The 18,999-nt window shown below is 44.3% G+C and overlaps 1 protein-coding gene across 1 annotated transcript; it reads left to right on the forward strand.

Moving 5' to 3' along the window:
* The first annotated feature begins 7,066 nt into the window (after positions 1-7,066).
* On the forward strand, positions 7,067-18,813 carry polr2a (RNA polymerase II subunit A). Its single transcript, XM_029127169.3, has 29 exons — positions 7,067-7,420; positions 8,124-8,256; positions 8,356-8,492; positions 8,603-8,776; positions 8,880-9,161; positions 9,269-9,430; positions 9,534-9,754; positions 9,841-9,973; positions 10,061-10,185; positions 10,393-10,603; positions 10,681-10,890; positions 10,979-11,147; positions 11,255-11,349; positions 11,428-11,631; positions 11,715-11,937; positions 12,045-12,228; positions 12,335-12,506; positions 12,586-12,691; positions 12,775-12,980; positions 13,062-13,325; positions 13,411-13,618; positions 13,691-13,791; positions 13,876-13,980; positions 14,078-14,260; positions 14,349-14,552; positions 14,639-14,825; positions 14,920-15,033; positions 15,123-15,272; positions 15,394-18,813. The coding sequence occupies exons 1-29, from the start codon at positions 7,334-7,336 to the stop codon at positions 16,542-16,544; spliced, it is 5,901 nt and encodes a 1,966-aa protein (XP_028983002.1). The 5' UTR covers positions 7,067-7,333; the 3' UTR covers positions 16,545-18,813.
* Positions 18,814-18,999: the final 186 nt, after the last annotated feature.

Consider the following 18,999-nt stretch of genomic DNA (forward strand, 5'->3'; position numbering starts at 1 on the left):
TAAGTTTTAGCAGGTTCCGCCTGCAAGACAATACTGAGGGAAAAAAGCACACCATGCCACCGTAGGCAGATGTCCACTGCCTGCATGCTGCAAAATTCAGATTGTGTTTCATACATAGGATGACAGCAGAGGAAGGATTCACACCTGTCAGGTGATGTATAGGTAAATTAGATTAGTACGTATCTCAGTAGATGGATCTACCAAATCTGAGTATAAAACTGGGAAATCAGAAATGGGTTTCATTATCAGACATCTGACAGGCTCACTTCAGATCACTGAAGCAGACACGCTGAGCTGTAAGAAGCACGTTTGTGTGAGCAGCAAAACACTGCTGAGTCACACAAACTGTCCCATGGCACACACAACAGATAAAATGCTTTAAAAAGAAACAACATGGGTGTAGACCACACAAGGGAGTTACAGTTGGCATGTGGTCTACAATCAGTTTGATATGAAATAAACTCCTGGCAAGATATGGTTGTGTAATTGTGATGAAAAAAGCAAAGGAGAAAAGGAACTGAGAGTTCATGCTGTGGACGTTACCAAAGGCGACTGGAAAGGATAGGTGGAAAATCATCTGGGAGGGGGTGCCTGATACGGTGCGGAGGAGGGATGGGGGACGGACGGCTGGTTTTTCCACTGCCAGAGAGAGAGGGAGAACGGCTAAATCAAATTAATTAGCTCCTTCATCTCCGAGCAGCTACTCAGGCATGCTGTACTGGCAGAGAGAGACAGTCGGAGGGGGAGTGGGGGCTGTAGGCACAGGAGAATGGGAGAAAGCAAGATAGGACATGGTGGAGGGGTGAAAAGCCTGCTGTGTATGTGCGCCATTCAGGAGGACAGACAGCAGAGGGGAGGGGTGCATAATTCTCTGATAAGCGTGAGGGTTGTTTTGCTGGAGCCTGTGTTCAGCCATGAGGAGGAGGAAGTGGCTGCACTGGCTGACGCTGCGTGCTGCTGCACTTCAGGGCAATGGTGCTTCCTGTTTCTAGACAGCCTGTATTTTGAGGGTACTGTAAACAACCCTGCTTTTGTGCACGCCTCTCTAAATAGCACACAGATACTTCAATCAGAACCTCCTGGACAGATGAGGAACTGAGAACGTCTGGTAAAGACAAAGAGCTATTGAGCTATTGAAATAAAAGTAAATTTATTCTGTGATCATAAATGGAACAATAAATCACTACTAGGTGTGGGGACATCAAAGGAAAAGGCAAAGACAAGCACTAAAGAGGGAACAGGGGAGAATGAGACAACGAGGCAGATGGTCAGAGGCAATGGCGTCAGGCCAGAGGAAACAAAACAGCAGCGGAGCAGGGAAACTAGACCCAAAAAGTGAGAAGAGAGGAAAAAAGGCAGGCGAGTCACGGCCACTGCAGTCAGCATGTGGTCATCTTTGAGACTTAGTGTGCAACACAGAGGGATGAAGGGAAAGAAGCAAGGGACAGAAGATCTAGACGAGGGCGTGATAGCAATTGTGAAAAAGGTTTGAGAGGGAGGATCAGACAACTTGGGAGACGGTTTTGCAAGGGAGGAAAAGCAATTGTGTGACTAAACCAAGAAAAGAAAAGATACCAAGTTGAATCAACGAAAAAATAATGTTTTACAAAAGTTCAACAATAAGATAGAAAATACAAGTGAAAATGGGATGTATGGTAACGGAGAGCACAGGAGACACTGCCAGAGGTCAAAACCTTGGGAGAAGAGAGCAGCGGACAGCTCAGTTCAGCAGCGTCGCCCAGACGAGACTTGGCTGCACTGTGAGAACCCCAGATTAGCACTAAGCCGATTGCAACGCGAGGTGGGATCAAGAGCAATTAATTTAGCACCCAGAAAGTTCCAGGAAGAGGATGAAAGAACCTTAACAAAACTTAGATCTCCTGCAGAACTCTGGTGTATCCTGAGTCAAACACTAGTGGACTTCAAATTCCTTTTTGTGCCCATTTTCTGCAAATGAGCTGCCTGAAAAGAATCTAGTGTGAAAGACAATAGATGAGAATTTGAAAGCCTTGAAAGAGTGTGCGGATGATAAAAGAAAGATGAAGACACTTGGCAGGGGCCGACATCAGCCAAAATAAACAGCCGAAGAACAGGACATTCTCTAGGAGACAGAAATGGGCCGGCTTGTTCCAATGAGCTCTCAGAGAGCATGCCTCCAACCCTGCGTCACACTCATTACAAAACAACATCCTGATGCATAACTTAGGGGGGAATACAGCCAAACACAGATTTCTTCCTGTCCAACCCGAAAGCGGTTATTTTTAAAGGCATTAATAACAGAATTTAGAACTTTAATCAGATCCAAAATAAAATCTCCATTTCCAGGTCAGGTTCCCAAAGAGCTTGTCTTGGTTTTTATTATCCATGCTCACAAACACTAACAGAGGTGACAGAGCATTGCTCTCTAGATGGATGGCTCTAATGAAGGCGCCGTTATGTTGCCCGTAATAGTTTATATAGCTTTCGGTTGTAAATCAAACAGTGGAAGCAGTCTGCTCCTCTGACTGGGATTTGCCTCTGCCTGTCTGTCTTGCCCTTCCTCCCTGTGCACCTATTTGTTGTGCTAAAAAGCCACCTCCTTCCCATTAAACGCCCATACCCATTTAGAGACTGACATCACCAGTCAAGAGCTCCCCCTAGGTACAAGAATCCCCACCTCTTCCTGGAATTAATGCTGATACACATACAGAATATGAATGAATATACTAAATCAGCCAATGCAGAAACAAAAACTTAATTATGGCCAAAACTAGCACTTCATCATATCAACTTGTGCTTTAAAATAACTCAACACCTTTAAAAACCTAGAGCTATATTTAAATATCAGAGGAAATAGCCATCTAAATATAAAGAGGAAAAATTGTCAGCGGGTTATTTGCGAGTTCATTGAGTTTTTTTTAAAAAGGGACAAATTTTACTTTTGTTGTCTAAATCAGCAAAACAACGTTCACCTCATCAGTGATAATCAAACATGTGGAAACAAAAAATGTTGAAAGAAAATGTAAGCAAATCTTAACAAACATCTGATATTAAGGGACTTTAATCAGCATTTCAGACATTAAATGGTAACCATATAAGTATTGAAGTAAATCTCTTAATTTTACACAATATATTTGCAAAATTCACAACGTAAATGATATCCTTAATTGGTTCACTAAATATGCAGTTGAGGCTAGAGGCCTAAGCCTGATCGCAATGAGATTAATAATTTTACCCATGATAAGGTTTTCACAGATAAAAGGAAATTCATTCATTGTGCATTCAGATGTTTCACATAAAAGACAACATACACAAATATCAGGAGATGTACACAATGTGAGTAAAAGTAATCAATGGAGACAATGCAGACTTTGAGAATGTTATTAGATGGTTATTGCGCAATGTCCACATAACCTAACCTGGGATGTTCACACACTGACTGATTTCTACATAAAAATACTTTCAGGATAGTGGCATACTAATCAGACCTTACAGCTGTTACAGGCCTTAAACACCTATCAACACACCTCACAGTATTCGACCTCTACTCACTAACCTGCTTGGAGCAGTAGAGGGAGCCTGTCTGACTGCCTGGTGGGACCCACTTCCGCATTGAGAATGTGGTCATGCTGTCTTTGCAATGCTGATCATTCTCCATATGCGCCAGAGGAGGGAGCCAACTGGTCAAAAGTGAATCCTTTGTACCAACATGGTGGAACAACGTGATTATGTGTCATTTTCTGCTAAGCATTAATAACCAGGCAGTCACATTGTTTATAGCTTGAAATAACAAGACAAGGATACTGCACAAGTGACATGCTGCTTCTGGACTTGAATGATGTCTTGCTCTACTGGACCTGCTAAAGAGATGATGGCAGAAGGCATGTTCATGCTGGCAGCAGCAGACTCACAAAGCTCTCCCACTCAACAGGTTTCACAAACAGTATGTCCGGCGAATTGCGACATATAAAACATGAAACTTGAGGTAAAAAAAACAACAACCAACAGTTGATCATATTGCTTTTCTCTTTATTTAGAAAATTGCAAAAGGAATTGTAACACAGCATATCAAAGTGTTTTCCGTACCATTACAGTAATTGGAATAAATGCTATAACAAATTGAAACTATGAAATTGTATCAGTAATACAGGCTTTTCAAGCGGAGTGTTTCTTTCGGTTTCTTTTAACTAAGACCACAAAAGAAAGCCTATCTTAGCATATAAAAAAAGGTTCACTATAACTACACATAGGGGATCACTTTCAATAAAAACAACTTTTTGCTTAAGATATTTACATTTTACACACTCCCCCACTTTTAATTAACATGAGCAAACTACTCAATTGTGTAGCAAACTAATGGTAAATTCTAATTCTTGTGGGCAAGATGAGTACATCAGGGGATCACATTATATTTTTCATGTTCCATCTGCTATTTACTTTTTTCTATTTTCTATTTTATTTTCTAAGGTTTGGCGCCCACGTTATACAGGGTCAGATGCCCCATTAGGTGAATGTGTATTTGTAGGGTGGGTGAAATGCCCTAGTTTAAATCAGGCTAATTTGTTTTGTTCTCAAGGGTTTTCAAAAATGCACCAGTTGATGTCAAGCGGTGTCAAAGTCCATAACCGGCCGCCCATAGCGGGGCTTCTTTAATTTCTCAGGTTAGCTGCTAGGATTCTTTTCACATCTAACGCTAGTAACAACACAAATGTAACAACAAAGGACTAGTAGAAAGTGTTATTAACGTTGCTTGCTTTTCCAAAACTATAAATATATCATTAATACAGTATTATTACATGGTATAAACAGACATTAAGCAATGTTTTATAGGTTCATGGAATTGCATGGACGACTTGTTTCACAATTTGCAGCAAGATTCTTTGGCTAGACTGGTACTGAAGGACAGTGCTGTGCCAACTGGGCACCATTCAGTCGTAGGAAGACTTACACAAGCTGACCAATCACAGCAGAGTGGAGTTCAGGTAAGGGGGACTTAAAGAAACAGGAGATGGAACAAGCCCTTCAGTTCAAGGCCAGAGGCGCTGTTGCATAAAGAGGGATTACAACATATGTTTAAGCTTTTCTTTAAACGTAAAAATCCTAATGTATTGTCAATGAGGCCTCAGAATCTAAAATGAAATCAACATAAGGCACACTACGGCCATTTAAACTGCAAATGAGAACATTAAATAAACCAAATGCCCAAAAAAGTGGCACATTTCGATTAAAAACTAAGATGTACACTAACCAGCAAGATTATTATTACATTAACATAACAACCAATATGCACCGAGTTACATTGCAAAATGGCTTCAGCGATCGACACCGAGGAGGAATAAACACTATTCAAACGCTGGTTAGCGCGTTTCCACGTCGTCTCGATGCTCATTTAATCCCACCACGACATAATAAATGCGACCGACAGTAACAGAACCTTTTCTTATTTAGTCACGTAGGTCGACGGTGGAAGAGGCGCAGCGCGCGGGCCGGCGGAGGTAGCGAAATCCAGCAAGAATATTCCAGACTCCATCTTTCTCGTTCACAACAAGAGGCATATCAAACACCGCCATGTTGAGTGCTAATGGTGCCCAGTGTGCTAGCTACACTAGCCTTTGTTAAGTCTTAAATTAACGTTTCGCTACAGTGTTAACAGTGTCTCTACACAACATCCTCGCCAACGAAAATAAACTTGGCTGAAAAAGCCCAAACTGTTATCAAGTAATAAATACCTGTAACCCAGCTACGCTCATTGAACAATTTGTCTTGTAACGTACAACGAGGCTAAACCATCAGGCTACCTTACCTTAATGCTACATAAAGATAGATATACCGTGGACCGCCATTTAAACCTTACTATGTGATTATTAAAGCTACATTATCTAGTTATACACTATAAATACAAAATAGTGAGCCTAATAAAATCAGTTGTACAGTAAAGAACATACCGTCGTTGTTGATAACCGTACTGTCCGTTGTACTGCTAAATAAAGCAAAACCTAAACACTGGAACAAAGGCGTAATCTGTCACCGTGTGTATCATTTACTGTAAGTCGTATTAGCATTTAAAATATATATTTATCAGCTTGCAAGTAATTTATTTTGTACTTAACCGCCAAAAGCACGGCGTTTCAGATACTGCCTTCGAAGCGTGGCCTACGACGACGTTGCAAATTTCAACAAAAATATTAAATACGTAACAACAATTTAACGACATTGTCTGTCACAAAGCACACACATAATACGCGTGTGAAAGAATTGTACTTATTCACTTCAAAACAAACGTTAAATATACACTTAAGGCTTCTTGCTGATTTTCCTATTGGGCGTGGGGACAAATCCAGTCCTCTGGTCGGCCAACATCCACAGGAGAGTCCGAGGCTTGCAACAAAGTCCCAGAAATCCAAAGGTACGCACTGTGGAAAATAAAAAAATCAACGTGTTTCTGGAATTGCTCGAAAAATAATCCATAATACAATGTTTCGAGGTGAAAATATCATGAATTTCGACAGTTTCCCCGTGATTCATGAAAGGTTTTAACAGGCCTCAGCCTGAACCTCTTTTCTTAGAGCCCAGGCTGGTCCAGAGCGAGACGAACGGGGGAACAGAGATTTTTTTTATTTTTGCTCTGAGGGAAGAAATTCACATCGGCACCTTTCGGTAAACATCGGAGATGAGGAGGGTTTTGTCAAAATTATACTAACGTGACTAATTCTCTCGCTGTTATTGGCCCATCTTTTCTTGATACTCAATATTAATGAAACTACGGACCAATCAAAAACGTTTTGATTGAATATTCATATCTTAAATGTTAAATACACTACGCGCCTCCTACCTCGTTTTAATAGAGCCAATAAGGATGATTTCAGATTAAATCAACGCCTTTTTTCAGTTGTGATTGGCCGAAAAGGGAGTCGTGCTTTCTCATTCGCTGTACGTGCTACAAGAGTAATTATTCATGTAACTGTCCTAAATGGCCAATGAGCGTTTTACTACAGTTATACATGTCCCACCTTCCGAAGAGTCAGTCCCTGCCTTTGTGCGTGTGTAACCCCGTAGTAGGCACCCAGGCTATATAAACAAGCGTAGGACCGCTTCACGCTCAGAAGCGCTCAGAGCGCTCCAGAGTGCAGATCAGAAAAAGGGAGGGGAACAGCCAGTGGCCAGTCGACTTAGGATCAAAGTAGTTACAAATCAGCTATACGGGCATCAGACAACAGAAGCCCCTGGGATATCGCTTTCGGAGACTTTCCGGTCACCGTTGGCGGCCTGACCAGAGTCGCGGTGGTAATTTACAGGCTGTTCCTGCTCACAAAGCGGCGTGCTGAGGAAGGACGCGGCTCTTTGAATAGACAGGATGCACGGACCGCCCTCCGGCGACAGCGCATGCCCATTGCGCACGATCAAGAGAGTACAGTTCGGCATCATCAGTCCAGATGAACTTGTAGGTTTTCTTTTTGGGGACTGGGTATTTATTGTTGATTCTCTGAAATAGTATTATAACAGTTTCTTTACTAATATCATGGTTTAACATATACGGCATACAAAGACACGGTTCTTTTTACAACGGAACAGGCGTGCTATTAGCCTAGCCTAGCTAGCTGGTTCAGGCTAGTGGAGCTTGTGCTGACTAGCATGTTGCAGGAAGTTTGACAAACTTGAAGCACAACATTTAAAAAAATATTTGATGCTTTCACATGAATCAAACCCCCATTCTATTCACGAAATGTAACATTTATGCCCATCAGTGAGTGAAGATGCTGGTTATTTTAGTAGATGCTCGATTTTGGGGACAACGTGTTTGGTATTTTTTGCTTCGTATTACCCTATTTTAGCTGACGATTATTAAATAAAAGGTAACTTAAACAAAGCTATGCGCGTTTTGTTTAATTATTGGATTGTCCGTTTTGTTAAGCGTTAATTTCATTTACTTGAGAAAAAAGTTGTTTACTTAAATCGTTTAATATGCGTTGATTTTGTTTTGCATAGCAGTGTTCTTTTCTTTTTTCAGAGAATGTTAGTTCAGAATTCTTGATGATTGTGAAAGCTAATATTTATGACTAGTACGTACTAGATACTCACGTTGACCCACTGATGGTATTTGTGAATGTGGTGACTTACTAGCTATATTTTTATTTTATCTCCAGAAACGGATGTCGGTTACAGAAGGGGGGATTAAATACCCCGAAACAACAGAAGGAGGACGTCCTAAACTCGGTGGCCTTATGGACCCTAGACAAGGGGTCATAGAACGAAGTGGAAGATGTCAGACATGTGCAGGTACAGTGTCATGTTTGTTCTTTCATAATTAAAATCCAAGGTTTTTTTTCTATCTGATGTCAGCGCTGTGTTTTATGTTTGTTTGTTGTTTTACCTCAGGCAACATGACAGAATGTCCAGGTCACTTTGGACACATAGAACTGGCAAAGCCAGTTTTCCATGTCGGCTTCATAACGAAGATTATGAAGGTTCTTCGATGTGTCTGCTTTTTTTGCTCCAAGCTCTTAGTGGATTCAGTAAGTATATTGAGTACATCTCAAAAAATTGTAATGACAATTCAGCTAGTTTGTAGTGTATGGTTGCATTGTCTTATATCTATATTAAAAAAAATGTTTGTTACTTCTAGAACAATCCAAAGATCAAAGACATCTTGGCCAAATCTAAAGGGCAGCCAAGAAAGCGTTTGACACACGTATATGAGCTGTGCAAAGGAAAAAATATATGTGAAGGAGGCGAGGAGATGGACAGCAAATTTGGAATGGAGCAGCAGGAGACAGAGGAGGACCTGACCAAGGAGAAGGTAAATGGTTGGATTTTGTTTGGTCATGTTACAGTTTTTACTGCACAGTCAATTGCCCTTTGCACAATATCTGACACATCTTCACCATATGTGTCACATACAGGGTCACGGCGGCTGTGGGCGCTACCAGCCACGTATCAGACGCTCTGGCTTGGAACTGTACGCTGAGTGGAAGCACGTGAATGAGGATTCACAGGAGAAGAAAATCCTCCTGAGTCCTGAGCGTATACATGAGATCTTCAAGCGAATCGCAGACGAAGAGGACATAATCTTGGGCATGGATCCAAAGTTTGCCCGACCTGAATGGATGATTGTAACTGTACTGCCTGTGCCTCCACTGGCTGTAAGGCCTGCTGTGGTCATGCAGGGATCTGCTCGCAACCAGGTACGACAGTATGAACACAGCCCAATTGTTTTTGAGGCGTTAAACTACCTGTTTACCTGCTGTGCACCAGACAATAGCAACACATCATAATTTCCCTGTTTTTAAAGGATGACTTGACCCACAAGCTGGCTGATATCGTAAAGATCAACAACCAGCTCAGAAGAAACGAGCAAAGTGGCGCAGCAGCTCATGTCATAGCTGAGGATGTGAAGCTGCTTCAGTTTCACGTAGCAACAATGGTGGATAATGAACTGCCAGGCCTGCCAAGGGTGTGTACTTCACAATGACTTTAGATGAGTGTACAGGTGGATACACTTAACTATGCAAATGTGTCTCTGATTTCATCTTATAATTTCATTATAATTTTCCCAGGCAATGCAAAAGTCTGGCCGCCCTCTCAAATCTATTAAGCAACGGCTAAAGGGAAAAGAGGGTCGAGTTCGAGGTAACCTCATGGGAAAGCGTGTGGACTTCTCAGCTCGAACTGTCATCACCCCAGACCCCAACTTGCAGATCGATCAAGTGGGCGTACCACGATCCATTGCTGCCAATATGACTTTCCCTGAAATTGTCACACCCTTTAACATTGACAGGTACGCTAGAGTAGTTAAACAATTGCATTGCTACTAAAAGCCTGTGCTTAGTTTGATTCCAACTAATGCATTAAAATTACTTTTAGATTGCAAGAGCTGGTGCGAAGAGGTAACAGCCAGTACCCAGGAGCCAAATACATCATCCGTGACAATGGAGACAGAATCGACCTGCGATTCCACCCTAAACCAAGTGACCTTCATCTCCAGATTGGCTACAAGGTTCCACAATAGCTTTGTTTTTACATAATGATTTAAAATATAAATTTTGGGAAAAAAAGGAAATTGACTGAACCCTATTATGTTTAGGTGGAAAGACACATGTGTGATGGTGACATCGTGATCTTCAATCGACAGCCTACACTACATAAAATGTCCATGATGGGGCACAGGGTTCGGATTCTGCCCTGGTCCACATTTCGACTCAACCTCAGGTGCCAAGCGAAAACCAGGCTAAGACAGTGTTTATACTAGAAATGATGAAAAAATATAGTCCTGACTTTATGGTAGTTTGATTTAATAAGAGGATTTTACTGTATCATGTTAGTCATTTTTCTAGAGTAAGAACGGTCTCTAGATATTTGTGGTATCCGAATAATGCATTAAGTCCTCATAGCTTGTGCTCTTGTGTCTCCCACCAGTGTCACCACCCCATACAACGCTGATTTTGACGGTGATGAGATGAACCTTCACCTCCCTCAGTCCCTTGAAACGAGGGCTGAGATTCAGGAGTTGGCTATGGTGCCACGTATGATTGTTACCCCTCAGTCAAACAGACCTGTCATGGGCATTGTGCAGGACACTCTCACAGCAGTGCGCAAATTCACCAAAAGAGACGTCTTCTTGGAGAGGGTAAGAAGACTGATGGATGGTTAGGCTCATTAACATCTACTGTCTGTAAATTTAACCGCCTCCTGTTACGTTACCAGGGTGAAGTGATGAACCTCCTCATGTTCCTCTCCACCTGGGATGGGAAGATGCCTCAGCCAGCCATCCTCAAGCCCCGTCCTCTGTGGACAGGCAAACAGGTCTTCAGCCTCATCATTCCTGGGCACATCAACGTCATCCGCACACACAGCACCCACCCTGATGATGAAGACAGTGGCCCCTACAAACACATTTCACCTGGGGACACAAAGGTAAAACAAAATCCATATTTACCTGTAGATTAAATAATACAAAAACCACTACATTCTACATAACCTGCCATTCTTTTAATTCCCCCAGGTCATAGTGGAGAACGGTGAATTGATCATGGGAATCCTGTGTAAGAAGTCTCTGGGAACATCGGCTGGCTCGCTCGTCCACATCTCTTACCTGGAGATGGGCCACGACATCACCAGACTCTTCTACTCCAACATTCAGACTGTGGTCAACAACTGGCTGCTTATTGAGGGTGAGAAAGCCACTAACTTAATGAAGGTTTTGCTGAATCATAGTTTTGACCACACTATGTTGTAGTTGTATTGACTCATGTTTAACTGTAAACTTAATCTTCTTCAGGTCATTCCATTGGTATTGGCGACTCTATTGCTGATGCCAAGACGTACCTTGACATCCAGAATACAATCAAAAAGGCTAAACAGGATGTGATAGAAGTAAGAAAATATTTCATCTTAGTTTTTTTTCTGTGGATTTGGTATACAGAAAAGTGATGGTTTCCTTTGGTCATCCAGGTCATCGAAAAAGCCCACAACAACGAGCTGGAGCCGACGCCTGGTAACACTCTGAGGCAGACGTTTGAGAACCAGGTCAATCGTATCCTCAACGATGCTCGTGACAAAACAGGATCCTCTGCCCAGAAGTCTCTGTCTGAGTACAACAACTTCAAGTCCATGGTGGTGGCTGGTTCTAAGGGATCAAAGATTAATATCTCACAGGTAAAAATTACTGAATTACAATAGATTATACAATGTTTGGTAGCTCAGCATGTTTCACAGTCTGGTTCATCTTTTCTCTTAAGGTTATTGCTGTCGTGGGGCAACAGAACGTGGAGGGTAAACGAATCCCCTTCGGTTTCAAGCACCGTACGCTGCCTCACTTCATTAAGGATGACTACGGCCCAGAGAGTAGAGGCTTTGTGGAGAACTCCTACCTGGCCGGCCTGACGCCCACAGAGTTCTTCTTTCACGCCATGGGAGGCAGAGAAGGTCTGATCGACACAGCTGTCAAGACTGCAGAGACGGGTGAGTTGAGACTGGCCTGGAAACAGGGGTCTGAAATGTCATGTGTTTGCCGATGTGTCTAAAATGCCTCCTATTTTTAATGTGCTGGACTTGTTCTAACCCTCCAGGTTACATCCAGCGTCGTCTCATCAAGTCTATGGAGTCTGTGATGGTAAAGTACGACGGCACAGTGCGTAACTCCATTAACCAGGTGGTGCAGTTGCGCTACGGTGAGGACGGCCTGGCAGGCGAGAACGTCGAGTTTCAGAATCTGGCAACAGTCAAGCCATCAAACAAGGCCTTTGAAAAGAAGTGAGCCACACAAATACTTGGACTTGCAAACCTGAAGAATCTTATTTAGTTTGAAATAATTTGAGTAGAATGTGGTTTAACGCTTCTTCTTGTGTAACCCATTAAGATTCAAGTTCGACTGCACCAACGATCGAGCGCTGAGACGCATATTGCAGGAAGACGTGGTGAAGGACGTCATGACCAATGCTCATGTGCAGAGCTGCTTGGAGAGGGAGTTCGACAAGATGAAGGAGGACAGGGAGGTCCTCCGAGCCATTTTCCCTACCGGGGACAGCAAGGTGCGGGGTGACTCATGCCTCTGCATGTTTCTCTGCTAAATGAACTCATGCTCACGCAAAGGTTTCCCCTCCCCTCTAGGTGGTGCTGCCATGCAACTTGGCCAGAATGATTTGGAATGCTCAGAAGATCTTCCGCATCAACACTAGAACCCCAACTGACCTGAATCCTTTAAGGGTGATTGAGGGTAAGTTGGCAAGAATGCAGCAGAAAGTCCCGTGAAGAGGATATTTGCAGTGAATCTCAACAGTCACGTGTTCGGGTTCGCAGGTGTTCACGATCTGAGTAAGAAGCTTGTGATTGTCAATGGTGACGACCCGCTCAGCAGACAGGCCCAGGAGAACGCCACTCTGCTCTTCAACATCCACCTCCGCTCCACGCTGTGCTCCAAACGCATGATCGAGGAGTTCCGCCTGTCCACCGAGGCTTTTGACTGGCTGCTGGGAGAGATCGAGACCAAGTTCAATCAGTCCATCGTAGGTTGAGGTGGAGAGGTGTCAGATGAGCTGGGTGGCTTCGTCAGATGGCTCAACTGATGCCACGTTTTGCTGTTTCAGGCCCACCCAGGTGAAATGGTTGGAGCTTTGGCTGCTCAGTCGCTGGGAGAGCCTGCCACCCAGATGACCCTGAACACTTTCCACTACGCCGGTGTGTCTGCCAAGAACGTGACGCTCGGTGTGCCTCGTCTGAAGGAGTTGATCAACATTTCCAAGAGACCGAAAACGCCTTCACTGACCGTCTTCCTGTTGGGCCAAGCTGCACGTGATGCAGAGCGGGCCAAGGACATCCTCTGTCGCCTAGAGCACACTACCCTGCGAAAAGTAATGACATTTTTACTGAAGACTTACTTAAAACTGTACTTGCCACATCCTGTCATCTAATTCTTAATATTGTGACTTTCTTCAGGTGACTGCCAACACGGCCATCTACTACGACCCCAACCCTCAGAACACGGTGGTGGCTGAGGACCAGGAGTGGGTCAACGTCTACTATGAGATGCCCGACTTTGACGTGACTCGCATTTCACCCTGGCTGCTGCGCATCGAGCTCGACCGCAAGCACATGACCGATCGCAAGCTGACTATGGAGCAGATCGCAGAGAAGATCAACGCCGGTGGGTTGCTCGCATGCCCTCATGTCACTCATAAATGATGCACTTGTGCCTAATGTCTTAGTTCTCACTCAGGTTTCGGAGATGATCTGAACTGTATCTTCAACGACGATAATGCAGAGAAGCTCGTTCTGCGGATTAGAATCATGAACAGCGACGAGAACAAGTTCCAAGAGGTGAGCAAAGATTTATAGTCGCTAGCAATAATCTTTCTGGTTCTCCTGTTATTTAAAAATAACCTTTTTGTATGTTTTGTCTAGGATGAGGAGGTGGTGGATAAAATGGATGACGATGTGTTCTTGAGGTGCATTGAGTCCAACATGCTGACAGACATGACTCTGCAAGGCATCGAGCAGATCAGCAAGGTGCCAAGGAGAACCTGGTTTTCAAACAGCATTGTTACTGTTTTCATAAGCTAAACACTACTAATAAACATTGTGCTTTGTCTTAACCTTTCTTTAGGTGTACATGCACTTGCCCCAGACTGACAACAAGAAGAAGATCATCATCACAGAGGATGGTGAGTTCAAGGCCCTGCAGGAGTGGATCCTTGAGACGGACGGCGTGAGCCTCATGAGAGTGCTGAGCGAGAAGGATGTGGATCCTGTCAGGACCACCTCCAACGACATTGTGGAGATCTTCACGGTACACCTCAGTCTGAGCCACTGGATTTGTCTGTGTGTTTGTCTTGATCCCTCATAATAATCGAATCTGCTGCTCTTCTCTCTTGTAGGTTTTGGGAATCGAGGCTGTGCGAAAGGCTCTGGAGAGGGAGCTGTACCATGTCATCTCATTCGACGGCTCCTATGTCAACTACCGTCACTTGGCTCTGCTTTGTGACACCATGACCTGCCGCGGTCACCTCATGGCCATCACGCGTCACGGCATCAACCGTCAAGACACGGGGCCACTCATGAAGTGTTCCTTTGAAGAGACGGTGAGAAGATGAAGACATGCTCAGACACATGAAATGTATTTCTCAGGTGTTTGAAACTTGAATTGTGTGGATTTTGCTGTCTCCAGGTGGATGTGCTGATGGAGGCCTCGTCGCATGGGGAGAGTGACCCCATGAAAGGCGTCTCGGAGAACATCATGCTTGGCCAACTCGCCCCTGCAGGAACGGGCTGCTTCGACCTGCTGCTGGATGCTGAGAAGTGCAAATACGGGATGGAGATCCCTACCAACATACCTGGCATCAGCGTGGCTGGACGTAAGTGGCGAGGAGTCCACGTGATGCTGAACTATTCCTTTTGTAGATTTGGCTTGCGCGTGAACGTTGTGATGTTTATTGGCCTCATTTGCAGCCACGGGAATGTTCTTCGGTTCAGTGCCCAGTCCCATGAGTGGCATGTCACCGGCCATGACCCCGTGGAACACCGGCGCTACTCCGGCCTACGGCGCCTGGTCCCCCAGTGTTGGTGAGCATCACTTTAAGTTGTTTTAGCAGTGCTTCTCCTTTTTACATTTTAAACTCACTCATTTTGTTTTGTTCCTCTTTGTTTTTCAGGAAGCGGCATGACCCCAGGAGCAGCAGGTTTCTCTCCCAGCGCCGCGTCGGACGCCAGTGGCTTCTCTCCAGGCTACTCCCCCGCCTGGTCCCCCACTCCTGGGTCTCCAGGTTCTCCGGGGCCCGCCAGTCCATACATCCCTTCTCCAGGTCAGACGCTGCCAAAATCTGTGCTTTTGTTTTTGTTTTTTTCCATGTGATTTGCAGGATTAAATGACCAAGCGGAGATTTACTGGCACAAAGGAATTGAAAACACTTTTTCTTCTTTTAGGTGGAGCCATGTCACCAAACTACTCACCCACCTCACCCGCCTACGAGCCGCGTTCCCCTGGAGGCTACACCCCCCAGAGTCCAGGCTACTCCCCCACATCACCCTCCTACTCTCCCACATCTCCCTCTTACTCCCCCACCAGCCCCAACTACAGCCCAACATCTCCCTCCTACTCTCCCACTTCGCCCAGTTACTCCCCAACGTCTCCTTCCTATTCACCCACGTCTCCATCTTATTCCCCGACTTCTCCATCCTACTCCCCCACTTCCCCTTCGTACTCCCCGACCTCCCCCTCTTACTCTCCCACTTCTCCGAGCTACAGCCCAACGTCACCCAGCTACAGCCCAACGTCGCCCAGCTACTCTCCCACTTCGCCATCTTACTCACCTACCTCGCCTTCCTATTCTCCAACATCACCTTCCTACTCCCCCACCTCTCCTTCTTACTCCCCCACCTCGCCTTCCTACTCTCCCACCAGCCCAAGCTACAGCCCCACCTCACCCAACTATACCCCCACCTCGCCCAGTTACTCCCCCACCTCGCCTTCCTACTCTCCAACATCGCCTTCCTACTCGCCAACCTCCCCCAACTACACCCCGACCAGCCCAAACTACTCCCCCACTTCTCCCTCATACTCCCCTACCTCTCCGTCCTACTCACCCTCCAGTCCACGTTACACCCCACAGTCTCCCACCTACACCCCCAGCTCACCTTCATACAGCCCCAGCTCCCCCTCCTACTCTCCCACTTCTCCCAAATACACCCCAACCTCACCATCATACAGCCCCAGCTCCCCAGAGTATACCCCGACCTCACCCAAGTACTCCCCCACTTCTCCAAAGTATTCCCCTACGTCGCCCAAATACTCGCCCACTTCTCCCACCTACTCCCCGACAACCCCAAAATATTCCCCAACCTCTCCAACCTACTCCCCCACCTCACCAACTTACACCCCCACCAGCCCCAAATACTCCCCCACCTCACCAACTTATTCCCCTACTTCACCCAAGTACTCGCCCACGTCGCCTACGTATTCGCCAACCAGTCCCAAAGGCTCTACGTACAGTCCCACCTCCCCCGGATACAGCCCCACCTCCCCCACCTACAGCCCGGCAATCAGCCCAGATGACAGCGATGAGGAGAACAACTGATGAGCTGCGCAGGAGGATGGGAGGCGGTTGAAGATGCTGGTCACCTCAAGGTGAACACCTGAAGGACAGCGCATTGAACCAGCTGGAGGTGGCAGTGTTTTCTAGCCACACGGGTCCCAATTGTCGTAATTTTTCTTTGGGGACCCCTGTCTCAACCACCTGGCGGGGTTATCCCACCTTTACCCTAAAATAGTTAAAAACTATTATGTGAAAGACTTGAACTGCTTTGCCTGAAGGAAAAAAGGCTGCCTTTTGAAATAGTTTTTTTTAATTTTCACATGGGGTGTTGACGCAAAACTGCAAATCCCAAGAGGGAATAAGAAGGAGAGGAAAATGTAAGCGAGTGAGGGAGGGGGAAGAAAATGTCCCTTTTTAACTTTATATATTGTACTGCATCCAGTCTCTCTCTCTGTTTCTAAATGTTGGGTGCATAGTTGTCCCTGGAAGGCAAACCTTTTGCCAAAAGCCTTTTTGAAAAAGCAAATCATATTAATCACTCGAAGAAAATCTGAGGTTTAGATTTTGTTTACTGCATATTTTAGGAGGTGTATCCTATTTGACCTTATGCTGCTTTTGTGAAGGTAAAGTTGCTGCCAGTTGTGGTGGCTCTTTATGAATGAAAGCTGGAGCTTTAAGTGTTAAGTTAAAATTTGCAGGGTCAGATTGCTTGACAGAGATAATCAGCAGAATATATAGCATAGGAGAGAGGAACTGGTTTGCACGGCAGAGAAGTTTCACTCTGAACGCACCATTAACTACATAATTGTATGTACTCATAGTCTTCCTCCCTCCTTCACACCCCAAAGACAAAAAACCTGAATGATGTCATAGAAACACCCACCAGCATCCTCTACCACTTTTGGAGACTTAATGCATCAAAAGCGAGAAGCAAACGAAACACTTTTCCAGACATTATTCTTCCCTTGACGCTGGGAATTTAAAGATTTATATAAAAAAAAAAGTAATAGAATGATTTTTCACTTTTAATTTTGATTCTATAGGAGGAAATGGGGGCAAAGGTGGATGAGGGCTAGTAGTTTGGCGTTGCTGCTTTTGTTATCGTTTGCATGAGTAGCACATGTTAATACATTTGAATCAAGCTTTAGGTTGAAATGTTGTTTAATCCCTCCCACTGTCTTTGCTAATTTTCGTCCCATTTCTGAAGTTAAACAAGTTTATTTGGGCGATTCAGTTTATTTAAAAAGCCTAAACTACTACTCTCTGACTACAAATAGAGAAAATTAAATTCAAATTTGTTATTGGTTTTTCTCTTGTTTGCTTTTGGTGACTCTGTAAACCTGTTTGCAAGTTCATACACTGTGGATGAAGGGGTGGAGGAGGGAGGGGAGTGCATTGTGCTAAATGTGACATTGATGACGTTCAGGACTTCAGCTTAGGGGACATTTAGTGTTTTGACTTCTTGGACACTGCAGGGCAACATGTCTTTTATTTTCCCTCTCTATAATGTCGACCTGTTTTATTTTCTTTCAAGCTGAGATTGTTCAAAGTAACAGCCCTAAAGGTTTCTCTATTTAACAAAAAAAATTTTACCCACTACATTAGTGTGAACTTTTTTTTCAACATGGGGTCTGTTTGTCACAGCTCGAGCTAGTTTGACTGTCCTAGTTTTATGTGATCACGCCAAGGGCCTTATCAGTTTATCGGAGTTCTGGGTCTCCTCCCTCCCCCCCTTCATCCATCAGTGAGCCTCATTTTTGAAATCAGTGTTTCTTTTTTTCCATCCGTGTATGTACCTGTGATGAAGGGTAGGGTGCAAATGTATTGGGTCTGACTGGGAGTCCTGAGCAGTAATTTTTTCCTTTTGGTTATGGTCTGAAAAATGTCTTTTTGTAAAACACTGCTTCCAACTGAGTCTTGACTTGAAGGGTCCCCATCCTCAGTCCATGGAGATTAAGCAGGTTTGGTAATTGCACTTAAGAAATATTGTGGTGGACCCTGACTCATTCCAAGAAACCCTGGAAGTTGTGATTTGTAGTTTGCTACTTTCTCATCCAGTCCTGTTGTTTTTAACTGTCCTGCAGAGTCTGGTCAGGACTCCCAGTTGAGTGAATGATCAAAGGTGTGTCTGTGTGTGTGTCCAACGGCGAGACAGGGTTTCGAGCAGAGGAGAGGCTTCACGTGTCTCGGCAGAGGAAGGTTTAACTTTAAATTGCCACTGTATAAAAATCAAACCATTATCTCATTCTCTGTATCTTTGGTCTGTATGTTTTTTTGACTTGGAAAAATGAATAAAAAAAATTTTACTACATTTTTGTCTTTGTGTGGGACTAGTATAGTAAAAGGTATGTAGGTTCACCACAGCGAATGAGTCACATGATAGATACCACAGCTGTGTGCCACAGCTGGGGCCTGTATAGTAAAAAAAAATGTTTTTTTTATTTATTTCTTCTATTTATTAATTTAAACTGGAAGAAAGTGCAACTTTGGTGTAAAA

The sequence above is a fragment of the Betta splendens genome, chromosome 2 (assembly GCF_900634795.4).
Source record: "Betta splendens chromosome 2, fBetSpl5.4, whole genome shotgun sequence".
NCBI lineage: Eukaryota > Metazoa > Chordata > Actinopteri > Anabantiformes > Osphronemidae > Betta > Betta splendens.